The 16,574-nt window shown below is 34.6% G+C and overlaps 3 protein-coding genes across 3 annotated transcripts; all 3 read right to left on the reverse strand.

The window, feature by feature from the left end:
- Positions 1–1,156: 1,156 nt before the first annotated feature.
- Positions 1,157–5,612, reverse strand: LOTGIDRAFT_238954 (hypothetical protein). The gene is made up of 12 exons (XM_009052057.1): positions 5,489–5,612; positions 5,140–5,226; positions 4,757–4,903; positions 4,235–4,362; positions 3,838–3,912; positions 3,595–3,655; positions 3,205–3,366; positions 2,753–2,836; positions 2,423–2,534; positions 2,114–2,188; positions 1,710–1,836; positions 1,157–1,395 (listed from the first exon to the last, which is right to left on the reverse strand). The coding sequence occupies exons 1-12, from the start codon at positions 5,604–5,606 to the stop codon at positions 1,186–1,188; spliced, it is 1,386 nt and encodes a 461-aa protein (XP_009050305.1). The 5' UTR covers positions 5,607–5,612; the 3' UTR covers positions 1,157–1,185.
- Positions 5,613–8,970: 3,358 nt separating this feature from the next.
- Positions 8,971–13,745, reverse strand: LOTGIDRAFT_174026 (hypothetical protein; the record flags this gene model as incomplete). The annotated part of the gene is made up of 11 exons (XM_009052058.1): positions 8,971–9,180; positions 9,616–9,742; positions 10,005–10,079; positions 10,347–10,458; positions 10,730–10,816; positions 11,111–11,272; positions 11,532–11,592; positions 12,134–12,261; positions 12,637–12,783; positions 13,090–13,176; positions 13,622–13,745. 11 exons carry the CDS (start codon positions 13,743–13,745, stop codon positions 8,971–8,973), a joined length of 1,320 nt encoding a protein of 439 aa, XP_009050306.1.
- An 862-nt stretch (positions 13,746–14,607) lies between these two features.
- On the reverse strand, positions 14,608–15,425 carry LOTGIDRAFT_238955 (hypothetical protein). The gene is made up of 3 exons (XM_009052059.1): positions 15,319–15,425; positions 14,980–15,093; positions 14,608–14,767 (listed from the first exon to the last, which is right to left on the reverse strand). The coding sequence occupies exons 1-3, from the start codon at positions 15,409–15,411 to the stop codon at positions 14,666–14,668; spliced, it is 309 nt and encodes a 102-aa protein (XP_009050307.1). The 5' UTR covers positions 15,412–15,425; the 3' UTR covers positions 14,608–14,665.
- Positions 15,426–16,574: the final 1,149 nt, after the last annotated feature.

Here is a 16,574-nt window from a genome sequence, read left to right on the forward strand (position 1 = left end):
GCTGGATCATTAAAGATGGAAATGTAAGCGCATTTTGCTCATTACAATGAACCTACTGAGCTACCACCTGTCTTTCTCTTACTGTAACTGCTGTCAAACAATCAGTTATGTCCCTTTGTTGCATAAGCTTAAGGTCATTTAGGAGGCACTGATTTTGGTAATAAGGAAAGACTAACAGAGTCTGCAAATTAGGCTTCACTTTGCAAAAGAAAACAACTACGAATGAGCTTGGTCTAAATTTCAAGGAAAAGAATTGTTTATGATATAAAGCTCCATTAATCGGGGAAAAGTTTTTACTAGTTTGATTGGTATTATGTAAAGATTGAAGTCTGTTAATATATCCAATAATTTTTATAACTGGCTGATTAATGAAGACTCCGTCAACTCCGTCACTTACAAACCCCGAACAGCCTAGCTGTTACATTTACATCATAGATAAAAATTTAAAATTCTTACAGGCATAATGCGTGAAGGATCTGGTCAAATTCAGAGCTCTGGTGAAAAACTGTGATAAACATTGGCATATACCGAGGTGCTAATCCTTCCAGTCACAGGAAATCATATCTATTCTTAAAAACGACAACCCACTCCAAAATTAATTTCTTGCGTTAAAAATGTTAAAATACTTAGCGTGGACATACACTGAAATGCTACCATCCTTTGCTATATTTATTCTGGGTTTGATGATAGGTTTTTAGGTTGAGGTGGATTATCAAGACTGGTAGCAATACCATTATGTCTTCTGTATCGCCGAATGTTTATCAAATAAGCTTCTGCTGGCTTTTATATCTTGAGGATATTATACTATCTATCAACTCCTATATTTCGATTATCAGATGTGTGACAGACTGTGATACAACATGAATGTGAATTATGGCAAAAATCCAATTTTAAATGATTTAATGGATTATAAGATGTTCATCTGTTGCATTTATATAACACACCAACCAAGGTAAAAGGACTTTGCTTGATTGTTTTCCAGGTCATTGTTCCACTATATAGCTTTACATTTTTTGAATTACATCACAACAATAGAATGGAACATTTATCGACCAAATTTCAATGAGAATATTTTTCATTATATTATGAAATTCTAATTTTTCAATTCAAATTACTGATCTAGAACAGGATTTTCAATAAGAAAAAAAACCCTTTAGACGAAATAAAAAATATTTATTTAATATGTTAATTGTACCGGACCATTTTCACATATTTGACTTTCATGGCCACGTCATCACCATGCCAAGTTTGTTGCCATTTACTACGACTATTCCAGAAATCCTTCATGACAGTTGATGTGCTATCTTTCCATGGTTTACCATCAGCTCCATTGTTCCAGCCGTCTGGGAAAAATCCCCCAGTTCCTCCCACCGCTACGTTTAAAATCAGGTCAAACTACAAAAATGGACCAAAAGGCTTTATACTTTATACAAGGTTTACACTATGTTCCCGGCGGCTACGGTAATCACTGTTCAGGCCATTGTGGGGAAAATGGGATGAATGCTAGACAACACGCGGGGAAAGGAAAACGTGACAGACCGTATATGCCGTGGATGCTAGCCAGAATTCAAAATTAACACCATTACTGTCATCAGTCTAATGAAATGATATGATCAATAATCACTGGAATCTGATTACTTATATTTATATAACCTTCATCAGTCCAATGATATCTTATGTGTCAGAATCATTTAAACCTGGTGACTTACCTTACCGTCAAAAGGAGCATCAGGACCACCATTAGCCCAAAGATTATTACCAGAGAAATTTTCATGTTTCCAGTAACCTTCTGGAGGAGTTTTCCAGTCTAATACAGGATTACCATCAACAGTACATCTTCAAAAATAGATAGGAAATTTATTTAGCCAATGTCATCGTATTGTCTACTTCTCTGGCAAACTTTTTAGCTGGCAACTATAAGTATTCGCTTTTGACTTCCTGGTTTCATTCTTCAGCAGGATGTTATCAACCATTTGAACATTTCTTGGCTACAGTAATGAATTATTTCCAAAACTTTACTCATCCTACCAAGGCACATCTCTTTGACTGCGTTTGTCAACTGAATATCCCGTAAACACCATTAGATAGTGTTTTCCAATATACAGGCACTTACTTTATACGATCTTGTGTCCAATCAACGGCATATAAATGATAATCATCGGCCCAGGTACTTCCATCAGTTTTTAATCTGAAGTAAAATGTGGTTTTACATGCTACTTTTCAAAGGTTCGGAACACCACGCAGTGTTGACACTTGGAATTGAACTTGAAAATTATTATCATCTATTTCTAAGTTAATTTTGTTTGCACGATAACACGATAATAAATTGTTATTCATATGAACAAAACCTTTTGGTATGTCCCGCGAAAGCAATGCCCTCTACAATGTTTTGATTCTATATGCAAGAGTTAAAAATAGTTACTTCCAATGACCATGTTGTCTATGATTGGGTCGACCATTGCCAAAATGTATGGTAGACAATGTTTGTTTAACACCTTGTATGTGGCCTTGGCCATCTTTCAGGTTTAAGTTACCTGTAAAGAAAGAAAGTAATTCGCAAGTCGCAACCATTTATTTGTAAACCAGCAGAGACAGAGGCACATACAATTCATAGAGATTTGAAGCATGAATTATACAATTTTCGATTCGTACTGTATGATAATAACTCTTTTGCTAACATCGTCTAAAACTGGTCAAAAAGCACAAAAAAAAAGAAATTAGGTAGTTATAAATATTGTCATCATCCACTCACCTCGTGATTCCATTATGTCAATTTCACCAGAATTCGGCCAACTACCATATACACCAGTTCCACCAGGTGGCAACAACCAAATAGCTTTGATAAAAATGTAATAAAATTTATGAATGTGTTTCACTGCAGTTTCACTTACTGAATAGTTAATGAGCCTTAGCAGGATACTCTATTGACAACTGACCGAGAATCAGACAGTACCATATATTGCGTATAAAATTACCTGGGAAGGGTATTGTATTTCCGATGGTAGAAGCAGTTGCAGGTCACTGTTTTGGGATTTTGACAGCTACAGTTACTTTGTTGTTGAAGACAAAACGGGCCAGTAAGATTAAGTAATGCTTTTTCTCCGGGTTTGCTATCACTTATTACTAAATATTCGCATTATCTTTCATAAGAAAGGCATAATTTGCATGGACCGTAATTGAAAGTTGTATAATTCTTTCTCATACCTGGCCAAATCCAATCACCAACTGGTATTTTAGCTAATACTTCAACTCTTCCGTGGCTTATTTTAACTTTAGAAATGATCTTTGATGACATGATAGGTGGTATATTAGATCCTGTTCTATAACATCCGTTATTAAAACTAGCTGTACATGATCCCCATTGTCCTACAAGTATACCAGTGAGAAAAGGCATCAACTCATAAATTTCATTAAATGGACTGACAATTTACAAGTTAGTAAAGTTTAAATATATATATTTGCTTTATTTAATATATATCGTTGATTCTCACAAGTTGGATCAAAATTAAAGATGCGAGGCACGAGGCACTACACACAATATATGAAACTAGGCGAAGAAATATCATTCGATTTATTTCTATTCATTTGACATACCTTTGACGTCTAATTTACCATTGTTTAGGAAATTTTCACCAAATCTGTCAGCAGTAAATGTCTACATACAAATAGAAGTCATTGTTAAAAGTAAAGTGAAGGAAAGTTTCAGAACAACCGAAGTTTCTTGATATCATGTATCTTATGTTGACAATAACCGAAGATTATTAAAACAATTACCCATGAAGTACCACTGTTTTATTTCTTTCCAACTTCGGACAACTTTAATTATTAATTACTTACCGGCTTCAAGTGTAGAATGCCATTTTTCAAAAACGTATTGGTAGCTTCTGGCGTGTAAACTTGAAACTCGCCGTTCTGAATAAGGATAAAATTTTAAAAGTTTTGTTTTGTATACGTGATTAAAAAATTTAAAGGTTAACAAAGGGGAAAAGTCCAATCACGAGGTTACTTTGGGCGTCCAAATGCATTTGGTTTGAAATTTATTGTGATAGCGCTGCCCTAATCTGGTCAAGATCTAATTGAAATACATGTAGGCCTACTATAAATATTCTATGGGAAAACAAAAAGGTGCAATTAGAATGTATACTTGGAATCGCTGATGCACTCAGAAAACCTCTTTTGAATTACTAAAAACAGTATTGTTAGATTGTATATTAGGCCTACGATGAGTACTTACCCCACCACCACTAGCGGTAACTTCATACATCCAGTTATTCATGTTTAATTGATTACCATTAAAATCATCAAATAAAACAGTTACTTCTCTTTTACTCATCTGATGAGGTTGTGGTTGTAGACCAGTCTCTAAAACCGTTATAACATGATTAGTCTTCATTAGCTTGGAGACTTACTGATGCGCTGATCAGTTGTGAAAACAGGAGGCCAATAGTTCTCAAAGCGCGTTGCTCTTCTTTTGTCAAAATATGGGCAAAAAGTAGATAACGATCAAATTATTGTATGAGTAACGTACCTTGATGGTTGTTAAATATTCAAATAAATCTATTCACACACATCTGAGACGCATCCCTAGAGCGCTTGATTTCATACATAAGAAAATAGATAGTTATTAAATATATACAAACCAGGTTAATAATATTGTTTCCGTTATAATTTAAATTATCTTAAGAGTTCGGATTGAAATTGTATATTTGAATGGTACCGACTAGGCAGCTATCAGGTTATTGTAAGAGTAACGTACCTTGATTAAGAAAAATTGTTTCGGTGTAAATTTTCCTCTGAGGTGGATGATTATTTTCAACATGATAATAATAAAACACAGCCAATTCAAATGATTTAACTCCTTCCAGGTTATTGACAGGTGTTTTAATCCACCATTCACTAGTTACTGTAGACAATACAATATATTTTGTAGGTTGGTTAAGGTAATGCCAAATCTTTGCAAATAAAATTGAAAATAAAATGGTAGGCTAATGCATTTGGGGCGACTATTACCCTTCAAGGAAATATTTTATGTGATGTACTCCATAAATACCCATGACGTGTGCGGCCTTTTTATTCAAGAGTCAGAAAACGCTCTAGTCCGAGCAAACTACAGTAAAACTATTTGAAGTTAACTTTTACCTTTGTTGAAATTGGCCACCAAATTATGAAGCTGGAATGGTTTAAAAAAAGTCACTTTTATGTCCATTGACTGGACATTGACCTCATCTAAAATAGAAACAAAAATATTATGGCCTTATCTGATCTTAACTTCAATGAGGTAGACATGTAGTGAGTCATCAACAAACAAAGGAACACCAGAATATCCCAGAGAGAAAAGAGATTGATAAACTTCACAGGGACAAGACTTATCAAAGTGAAAGAATATCTTAATTCAGTATGAAGGTTTCTAAATGAACGTTCAAATGAACGTTCATACCATCACGATTAATCTTGAATTTCTAACAAAAACAATTGTTGAAATTCTTACCGTGGACATAAACTGAGATGCTACCCTCCTTTGCTATATTAACTCTGGGTTTAATGGTAGGGGTTGAGGTGGAGAACACCAAGACTGGCAACAGACACAATAACGGTAGTAGTACCATGATGTCTTCTGTATGGTATTATGCCTCATCTCTTCCATGTTCAGTTAATATAGGTTTGAGATAGGCTTATCATCGCTCTTATCAGGATCTGACAATGCAATCTAATAATTTTTTTTATGGCATGGCATGACTAATCACAATTGGAATTTTTTTTTAAATGTTTATTTAGTATGTCATGCTTTTACAGGTCAATCAAACTACAGATGGATCAGAATGTTCCGAAGGCATTCTTTAACATTATTCAGCTTTTAACTCTTTGGTCAAAGTAAAACATTTATCTCCACTAAAAATATATATCCAGATGTCTGTCATTGTGTATAAAATTGACCAATGTTTTTATTTCTGGGCAAGCTGATAGTTTATCAGTCTAAAATCATAAATTGTTCTGTAAAAGTGTCTCTTATGGAAATTATATTATGGTGAACAAATTGAGCAAATTGAACTCTTATCTTTTAAAAATGCAAAATCATTATATAATTCATATCATTGACAAAACTTGGCTGTTGGCATATGTTTTAGTTCATTTTGGTGTAGAATAAAAACTCGTAACATAAAAAAGTAACATTTTTATTTTACAGATGTTTGTTCTAATTATACAATGTTTATCGACAAGTAGATCTTCCGTTCACGCCACGTCTGCAAGTACCTCTACAACATCTACGTGATCCGTTTCGGGTACATCTGTTACCATAGGAAACGCAATTCTGAATTGAAGAAGAAATATACAATACAATGCAATACAATACAATATATTTTTATCCAATACGTAAAGGCTATGCCTGCTGTACACAAATACACATCACTTTTTCATAACCAGAAAATAATAAGAAAAAAAACAGTTGAAAAGTATTTGTCAAAATACAAGACATATTATTTTGTCTATATTACATCAGTCGTAAATGACCTGGAAGGAAATCATTCGATTTTTTTTTTCGTTTCGTTGAATTATTGTTTGAAATTTAAATTCTCGACGACCGGAAAAACTATGCCACCTCCTCAAAGGCTAGATCATATGTATAAATAATATCTTACGCCGTTTCCTCCACTATTTCTGACACAAACTCGTCTATTTCCCATTTTTTCACAATTATATCCCTTACAACATCTGTATTGACCGGAACATCTTTCCATATTTTCCATACATAACTGAAATACGGGACTTTTTTAAACAAGGGGCGTGCGACGCTTTTCCGTGCGGAGCAATGATCTCTGGATTGTAGAATACATTTGAATCACGTTCGTCTATCAGCTTTGATGTCGATGGCCTGTGATGTAAGTTAACTCAATAAAGTTTAAAGAGTAAAGAAAGTTTAGATGAACAGAAAATCAGACCAATTAGAGGACTGAAAATCTTCAAATGGCTTATTAAATTACTTACAGTGGCTTGGGGAGAAATTTGTCTCTCGTCAAAAGCATTTACAGCTACAACGATCATAACAACAAGTAACATAACAATAGTATTGGTATTCATTTTTATGGTTTTATCTTTCTCTGAAATGTAATGGGGCTTGGTTTGGTTCAATATATAATTTGGAATTAAGTAGTTTTGTCTATAGTCGGTTGTCGATTTCAATTAATTGAAAGAAATAGTTTCAATTCTACCTCCTTTTGAATCTTCAACTTTACTTTTTTGGCATTTTAGGACGACAGATATGTAGAATGACATGATGAAAAAAAAATCACGGTTAGTGACTTTAGCACATCCCAAGTCGTGGTATTTTTATGTGTCCAACACACAGTTCAGTGTCTCTTGAACACGAATTAAATGACATTGCCAACGTCTGGCCTTTAGCACATTCAAAGTCGTGGTATTTTTAGGTGTCCAACACCTGGCTTTTTAGGACGACAGATATATAGAATGACATGATGAAAAAAAATCACGGTTAGTGACTTTAGCACATCCCAAGTCGTGGTATTTTTATGTGTCCAACACACAGTTCAGTGTCTCTTGAAAACGAATATATGACAATTGCCAACCCCTGGCCTATTCCTCTATTAGGAGAAACTTTAAATACATCTCTATACCGGTGCAGGCGCCTCTACTCGCAAACCATTAATAATGAGTGTTCCAAAGGAGATGTAATGATGATACCTTACCTTTGCACTATAACAAATGGAAATGGTTGAATGCAATGCCCTTTCTATATTTATAGTATTTTTACCATGACAGATCGGAGTTCTAACAATATGGTGTCAGGTTAATCTTTTGGTATCTTCAGATAGAAATCAGTAATTTGATACTTAAATTAATAAATTGATTGACTGTTAATTTCCGGTGTCGGCCTTTCAAACTTTATAATCTGTTCTGTGACGCAACTTAAATAGGACAATAGTCCATGGTATTAAAACTGTATTTTAATTATGTTCTTGTCAATTCAAAACGTCCGTAAGAGTCTATGATATACCGATCTCTGGTAATTTGCAGTAATCACTGAAATTTAAATCCGATGCTCGTAAGTCATTTGGGAAATGAAACGGAGTTTTACGCCATACTTTTCCGCTTGGGCTAAAAACGACCGGCATATTGAGGATAGGATTTACTCTTTTTCTATTTTAAACTGTCGTGAGATCTTTGACGTGAATAAACTGTATCATACGGAGCCTCGATTTTAGTAACCTTTCCATTCTTCTCCATTTTTTATTGATTCTTGAAATATTTTAAAAATGAATTTACGGATTATTGGCTCTATACTAAACCATTAAAATTTTGGTTAGATGGGTTCAGTTATGTACAAGCTACTGTCGTTGATATCTACCAGTCTGTCCAGGCTGAATGTATGACTGTATGTATACTAAGGCAGTTTTGCCTGTGCTTTGCAATGATGCAGTATCGGTAACCTTTAGTGGTCTATAATATATTTTTCGTCTATTTTCAGAAAATATAACTGAAAATGAAAGTCTCAGATGTTGTTTTAGCTATGTTTTTTGCTGTCGCCATGGCTGATTTTTTTTATCCTTTCGAATCATTTGAAGATATGTTTGCCTGGGATGATAGACGAAACACCAATGGAAGAGCCACAGGAAGTAAAGGGTTAAGTCGTACGTAAACCTTACATCCAGCTGACTACGGCAACACTCTGAGTAATAATTTTATACCTAAACGCTATCAGCAAATATAGCTTTAAAATTTTAAGTCAGAGTTCATTTCAGTTCAAACAGTTTAATTACATCATTCCATTGCATGAACAATTTATCGAATATCAATGAAAATGTTTTTTGAAAAGGTCATAATCGCAAACTGTTTGAATTTAATATCTCAGCTATTCAAATAACTGATCTACGACAGATGTTCAAGTTATTTCCGCATAACTCAATGTAAAAAAAGAAAAAAAACCTAAAAACCTAAAAAATTTATTTCGATAATTTAATTGTATTGCACCATTTTAACGTATTTGACTTTCATTGCCACGTCATCACCATGCCAAGTATGTTGCCATTTACTACGATTATTCCAGAAGTCACTCATGGCTGTTGATGAGCTATCTTTCCACGGTTTACCATCAGCTCCATTGTTCCAGCCGTCAGGGAAATATCCCCCGGTTCCTCCCACGGCTACATTTAAAATCAGGTCATACTATAAATAATGAATTAAAATTCTTTATACTATAGCAAAAACCGTAATCATGTAGCAATGACCTTCGACTGATTTGTTCAGAGGTATGCATTGGTACCCTAAACTTCATACAAAGATATTGGCTTATATTATATGTGGCTGCTTATCGTTTTACTAAGTCCACTGTGTTTCAGTTTCAGTTTCAGTTTAAAGAGAACCGAATCACACAATGGTATCACACGGTCCATAACAGTAAGGGTACGGTTACTGGGCGTACAAAAGAACATCAAGACACCATTAGTCACTATAATGACAACAAACACACTAATCTTGTGACCGTCAAAATGATCCCGACACCAGTCTTATTATATGATATCATGTTGAATAATCACTGGAATCAGATTATTTAACAATTGGTCAATAGGAGCATCCAATCATTTGCAGCTGGTGACTTACCTGACCGTCAAAAGGGGCATCAGGACCACCTTTAGCCCAAAGATTATTACCAGAGAAATTTTCATGTTTCCAGTAACCTTCTGGAGGAGTTTTCCAGTCTAATACAGGATTACCATCAACAGTACATCTTCAAAAATAGATAGGAAATTTATTTAGCCAATGTCATTGTATTGTTTACTTCTCTGGCAAACTTTTTAGTTGGCAACTACAAGTATTCGCTTTTCACGAAATAACGTTTACAGCAGGATCAACCTTTTCGAGATTTTTCGACTTCAGTAATGAATCATTTCCAAAACTCATCCCACCAAGACTCTTTGACTGCGTTTATCAACTGAGTATTCCCTTCAAAGAACCATTAGTTGATTTTGTTTCAAAATACAGGTACTTACTTGATATGATCTTGTGTCCAATCAACGGCATATAAATGATAATCATCGGCCCAGGTACTTCCATCAGTTTTTAATCTAAAATAAAAAGGGTTTTACATCGTAAAACCAAGCAATGTGTAATGCCACAACAGGACACGTAATGACAACCTAGATTTATTATCATATGTTTCTACTTTATGTCTGTTTTCACGATTAAATGATAGCATTGATATTCATTTGGAAGAAAACTTTGAAAAAACATCCAATTTATCATGCGGCCAAGGAAGCACAGTGTTTCAGTATGAATGCATTGCCTTTTACAATATTTGTTGGTTGCTATATGCAAGAGCTAAAAATACTTACTTCCAATGACCATGTTGTCTATGATTGGGTCGGCCATTGCCAAAATGTATGGTAGACAATGTTTGTTTTACACCTTGTATGTGGCCTTGGACATCTTTCAGGTTTTTGTTGCCTACGAAGAAAAAAATAAATACGTAAGTCACAAGCATCTAAATCTAAGTTGATCAGATGGAATAGATGGATTAGATAGCAGTATTGTTCAACCAAAATATCGCAAATTATGTCAACGTCTAACCATTTGTGTCTGAGTCGTTAATCTTGCGTTCTTATAGATTACACACAATAACCTATATTACATTTTCACAGTAAATCCATGTGGATATCTACACCTATATATACACGACAACATTTATTTTGAAAAAGAGGAGACAGCATCAACTCACCTCGCGATTCCATGATGTCAATTTCTCCAGAATTGGGCCATCCACCATAAACACCAGTTCCACCATCAGGTGGCAACAACCAAATGCCTGAAATGAAAGTAGATTTGATCAATAATGATCCGTGTAATAATTTCACCCATTGAATTAACGAGATTTAGACCGTTCAGTTTCGCAAAACGAAACTGTAATTGTCATTTTCACTGGCGGAAGGAGTTGCGGCTCACCGTTTCCTGTTGCACACAAAGTAATTTGGTCTCAAAGACCTTCTGTGACACTGTTATTGATGATAAAAACAGTACAATCCACTGATGTAAGGAAATCTCGGACTTGCTATCACCTTTTTCTAACAAATTTTCTACGCAATTAGAAGCCGTCTCTTACCTGGCCAAATCCAATCACCAACTGGTATTTTAGCTAATACTTCAACTCTTCCGTGGCTTATTTTAACTTTAGAAATGATCTTTGATGACATGATAGGTGGTATATTAGATCCTGTTCTATAACATCCGTTATTAAAACTAGCTGTACACGATCCCCATTGTCCTACAAGTATACCAGTGAGAAAAGGCATCAACTCATTGATTTCATTAACTGAACTGACAATTTACCGGCGAGAAAAAAAAACGTTTTGCTTTATTTATTATTTGATTCCAACAAATTGGATCTGCTAGGCACAAGACTGGATCTGAACCAGCATCCTATGTTATGATTTTTCTGCACTATACACAATATACGAAACTAATGATGAACCATCATTCGATATATTTTTGTCAATCAGATTATATATCATTTTAAATAATACCTTTGACGTCTAATTTACCATTTTGTAGGAAATTTTCACCAAATCTGTCAGCAGTAAATGTCTACATTAAAAATAAAAGAGCATGACAAAAACAAAATAATTAGAGCTCCGAGAAATGTAATGTACTGTTCTGCACAAAAGCATAGCCTTAAATTGGAGATTCGTCATGAAGTTTGCCAATGAAGTAACCACTCATTACTCATTTTGTTTCAATTTTAGTTAACCTTGGCGTTTAACTTACTTACCGGTTTCAAGTGTAGAATGCCATTTTTCAAATACGTATTGGTAGCTTCTGGCGTGTAAACTTCAAACTCGCCGTTCTTAATAAGGATAAAATGTAAAATTCTCGTTTGTTTACACGTTATAAAAAGTACACAAAAATGGACACTCACTAAGATATTTTGGATATTAAAAAGGCGTCTGGTTATTAAAAGTATTTGCGATAGTTATGCCGTAATCTGAAACTTTAAACGGGAAAACAAAAAGACACCATGAGATGATATATTAAGAATCTCCCGATGCAGCAAGAAAACCTCATTTGAATTGCTTGAAACATTATCATTTGATTGTTGAAGTATATTAGACCTACGACCAATACTTACCCCACCACCACTAGCAGTAACTTCATACATCCAGTTATTCATGTTTAATTGATTACCATTAAAATCATCAAATAAAACAGTTACTTCTCTTTTACTTATCTGATGAGGTTGTGGTTGTAGACCAGTCTCTGAAACTAATATATCAATATACATGAACCAATATAGATTAAAAAAAAGAACAATTCACTGGCAAACGTTCTCAAAGCACGTCATCATGCGTTTCCTATCTTTGCTCAAATCGGAAACCAAAGCAGGTATTTCTTTAATATTAATAACAAAGATTTATGTCATCTTAGATGAACACTTAATTGTACACTTCCCGAATAAAGGTCGCCCATCTAGGAAATCACAGTATGGTTGTTAAATATTCATGTAAATCTATTCACACACATCCGATAAGCAGGTTAATAATATTGTTTCCGTTATAATTTAAATTATCTTAAGAGTTCGGATTGGAATTGTATGTACCGACTAGGCAGCTATCAGGTTATTGTAAGACGTACCTTGATTAACAAGAATTGTTTCAGTGTACATTTTCCTCTGAGGTTGATGATTATTTTCAACATGATAATAATAAAACACAGCCAATTCAAATGATTCGACATCTTCCAGGTTATTGACAGGTGTTTTAATCCACCATTCACTTGTCACTGTCATTAATAAAGTAATTTCTGTATTAATTCAATTTTAAAGGAGGCTTAATTCAGACTAGATCAAGCTAAATATGTGCAAAATATATTGAATATACGTTGTACATGTATGACTTTTCTACCAAAGATACATTTACATTTTGCCGCCGATTTAAGGCCTGTTAGAATGGAAGCCACATTTTTATAAGACACGGTCCTGCAGACGAACGGAAGCATAGACATCCCACACTATAGCAAAGTGTCAATTACATTAATACAGTAACAACCTATCTAAAAGACATTAAAGCGGTCAGAAGCGGAACTCACCCTTATTAAAATCGGCAACAAAATTATAAAGTTGGAATGGTTTCAAAATAGTCACCTGTATGTCTACTGACTGGACACTGACTTCATCTACAATACAAAAGTAAATAGTGTACATTAAATGCACGTTGTATTTTAAGCATCACATTTTTGTCCTGTATCAGTGCCTACTTTTGAACAGTTACAAGTCAATTTTCAACCGTTCTATTTGATGGCTTTTTACTGTGGCGAGGTCACAATCTATGATACTAAACCTTAAGTCGCACTCATAACCATCTCTGTCAATGGCAAATATCAAGGAGGTAGACATGACATGGGACCACCAGAAGATGGAAAAGATTAACGATCAAAGTGATCGGGTGCAGAAAGAGGGTGTTGTTAGCATTTTGCACTACATCTGCCAAGTTAGTACCCCAACTTCACAGAGTCAAGACTCTTTAGTGTACAAGACAAATTGGATTCAGTATGATCGTTTCTAAATGAACGTTCATACTATCACGATAAATTTTCAATTTCTCGCAAAGACAAAACTTACTGTGGACGTAAACTGAAATGCTACCATCCTTTTCTATAGTAACTCTGGGTTTAATGGTAGGGTTTAAGGTTGAGGTGGAGAACACCAAGACTGGCAACAGACACAATAACGGTAGTAGTACCATGATGTCTTCTGTATGGTATTATGCCTCATCTCTGCCATGTTCAGTTAATATAGGTTTGAGATAGGCTTATCATCGCTCTTATCAGGATCTGACAATGCAATCTAATAATTTTTTTTGAATGATTAAGCGTTTTATGTGACAATCTGTTTGGCATGACATGACTAATCAAAATTGGAAGAGTGTTTCTTTAGAGTGTCATGTATTTACAGGTCAATGACACTACAGATGGACAAGGCTGTTCCTAGTCCGAAACATCTGACTGTCCCAGCCTCTGATAGATATTTTGATAGGTATCGGCTGGAGCCTACTTTTTCTGTCTCTACACCACCTACCCATCTTCATTAGCCCGCATGGTGCAGAAAAGTAGTACGTAAAACTCCATTCATTTGATTGCTTTTCATTTTCAATAACCGACAACCTTCAAAATAGCTATCAGAGTCTGGAATAGAGCCGTTCCCACTGCTTTCTTTTGACTTTCTTTGTCAATGTCAAACTTTGACCTACACCAAAAAATACTTTAATGGGATTGTCGCTGTGGAGACACGGAATGTTTTTCAATTGGAAATATCTGTCTTTTCCAAACTTTTGTTTTGATGCGTCTACATATATATACATAATATTACACACCAGGAGGACAATGTTCCTTTTTCTGGGTAGAACGATAGTTTATCAAAGACAAGTTTAAATCTTAAATTTTTCTATAAAGGTATCCCTAATGTCAGTTATATTATTGGTGAACTTTATGTTCTTATCTTTTGATAATGCCGAATCATTATATTAGTATTCATTATTATCATTGATAAAACTTGTCAATTGTTGGCATATGAGTGAGTTCATTTTGGTGTAGAATAAAAACTCTTATACAATTACAAATTTTATTTTACAGATAATATGTTTGTTCATGTTACTGTATACAATGTTTATCGACAAGTAGATCTTCCGTTCATGCCACGTCTGCAGGTACCTCTACAACATCTGCGTGATCCGTTTAGAGTACATCGGTCACCATAGGAAACGCAATTCTGAAATAAAGAAAACATATCATTATGTCAATAATGCGGCAATCATAAATAACATAAAAAGAAATACTTTCGAAAGAATTTTGTTGTGTTGAATTATTGTTTGAAATATAAATTCTCAACCGAGTAAAGTATACCACCTCTTCAAAGGCTAGATGTCGAACCAAAGATGTTAAGACTTTTAGCTCAAATCATATGTATAAACAATATCTTACGCCATTTCCTCCACTATTTCTGACACAAACTCGTCTATTTCCCATTTTTTCACAATTATATCCCTTACAACATCTGTATTGACCGGAACATCTTTCCATATTTTCCATACATAACTGAAATACAGGACTTTTTTTTATAATCTCAGCCATGATATTGTAAGACATCTACGGTATCAATCGTAGAACTACGACCATTAATAAGAAGGGGCGCGAGGTTTTGCGATGTGTTACAATGATCTGTGGATTGTAGAAGATATATGAATCAAATTCGTGCATGAGATTTCAGGGTGTGTTAAGTTAAGTTTAAGGGAAAGCTTTAAATGGTTTATTAATACTTACAGCGGCTTGGGGAGAAATTTGTCTCTCGTCATAAGCATTTACAGCTACAACGATCATAACAACAAGTAACATAACAATAGTATTGGTATTCATTTTTATGGTTTTTTTCTTTCTCTGAAATGAAACGGAGCTTGGTTTGGTTAATTTGGAGATATTCTTAGTAAGTTTAGCCATATATCGACATAAAAAAGTACTTAATAAACTAATAAGGAATTAAAGAAATGAACTTTTACGTTCCAGAAGTCTTCACTTTTTTGATGAAAACGTAACACGACATGCAGTGTGAAAGATGACCCTAGTGGGTATCGCTTGTAGAATATGTTACCCTAACAGACCACTAGCTACTTGTCTGTGATTGAAATTTTGTATCAATTTTGAATAGTCACGTTTGCTAGGTTCATTCCAAGGACTTTGGTGAGTCCCTTCGACCTTGTAAAAATTTCGAAGCTAGCTTCTGAACCCATGACAATAAACACCGCGGTTCCCCTTTATATTTCAATCCGATAGGGCAATGATATGTTCAAGTAAAGAATTGGTCACACCTTACCTTTGCACTGTAACAAATGGAAATAGTTGAATTGAGCCCTCTTTCTATATTTATAGTCTTCTCAACCCACACAGATCAGAGCTCTAAACAATATGGTGTCAGGGTAATGTCAGATAGAAATCAGTAATCTGATATTTGAATTTAAACATTGACTGACAGTTACTGTGCGGTGTCGACCTTCAATGAATATAATGATTCTATGACGCAACTTGAAATAGACATGATACTAGTCTATCAATCTGTGTAATCATTTTAATTGTGTTCTTGTGACGTTGCTTTATGACCCCCCCCCCCCCCTCCCCCTCCCCCTCCGAACACCAACATAATATAGAAATCTAAGTTTGTTCCAGCAAGGGCAACAGGCTGTAGGTAATGCAAAGAGGGAAATGAGCCAATTAATTTTCAAATTGATTGTGTCAGTAGTAGTTGCAAAACATATTCGCCCCAACTCTGGTCTTTGTGCCTATGAAAACTGTATTTTAATGGCCTTTTTAAACATATTTTATAGATGGTTATACATAAATCCAAATAAAGTTAGGAAGGGCGATATCAGTGATGCACAAGCTGCTGTCGTTGATATCTACCTCTCTGTCCAGACGTCAAGATCTGATCTGACATATGACTGAAAGTTTGACTATATAAACCATGTCAGACTAGTAATGCTCATCATCCTTTTCATCGAAACCAATACAACTGAATCGGTATGAAT

This window comes from Lottia gigantea (genome assembly GCF_000327385.1).
Source record: "Lottia gigantea unplaced genomic scaffold LOTGIsca_179, whole genome shotgun sequence".
Classification (NCBI taxonomy): domain Eukaryota; kingdom Metazoa; phylum Mollusca; class Gastropoda; family Lottiidae; genus Lottia; species Lottia gigantea.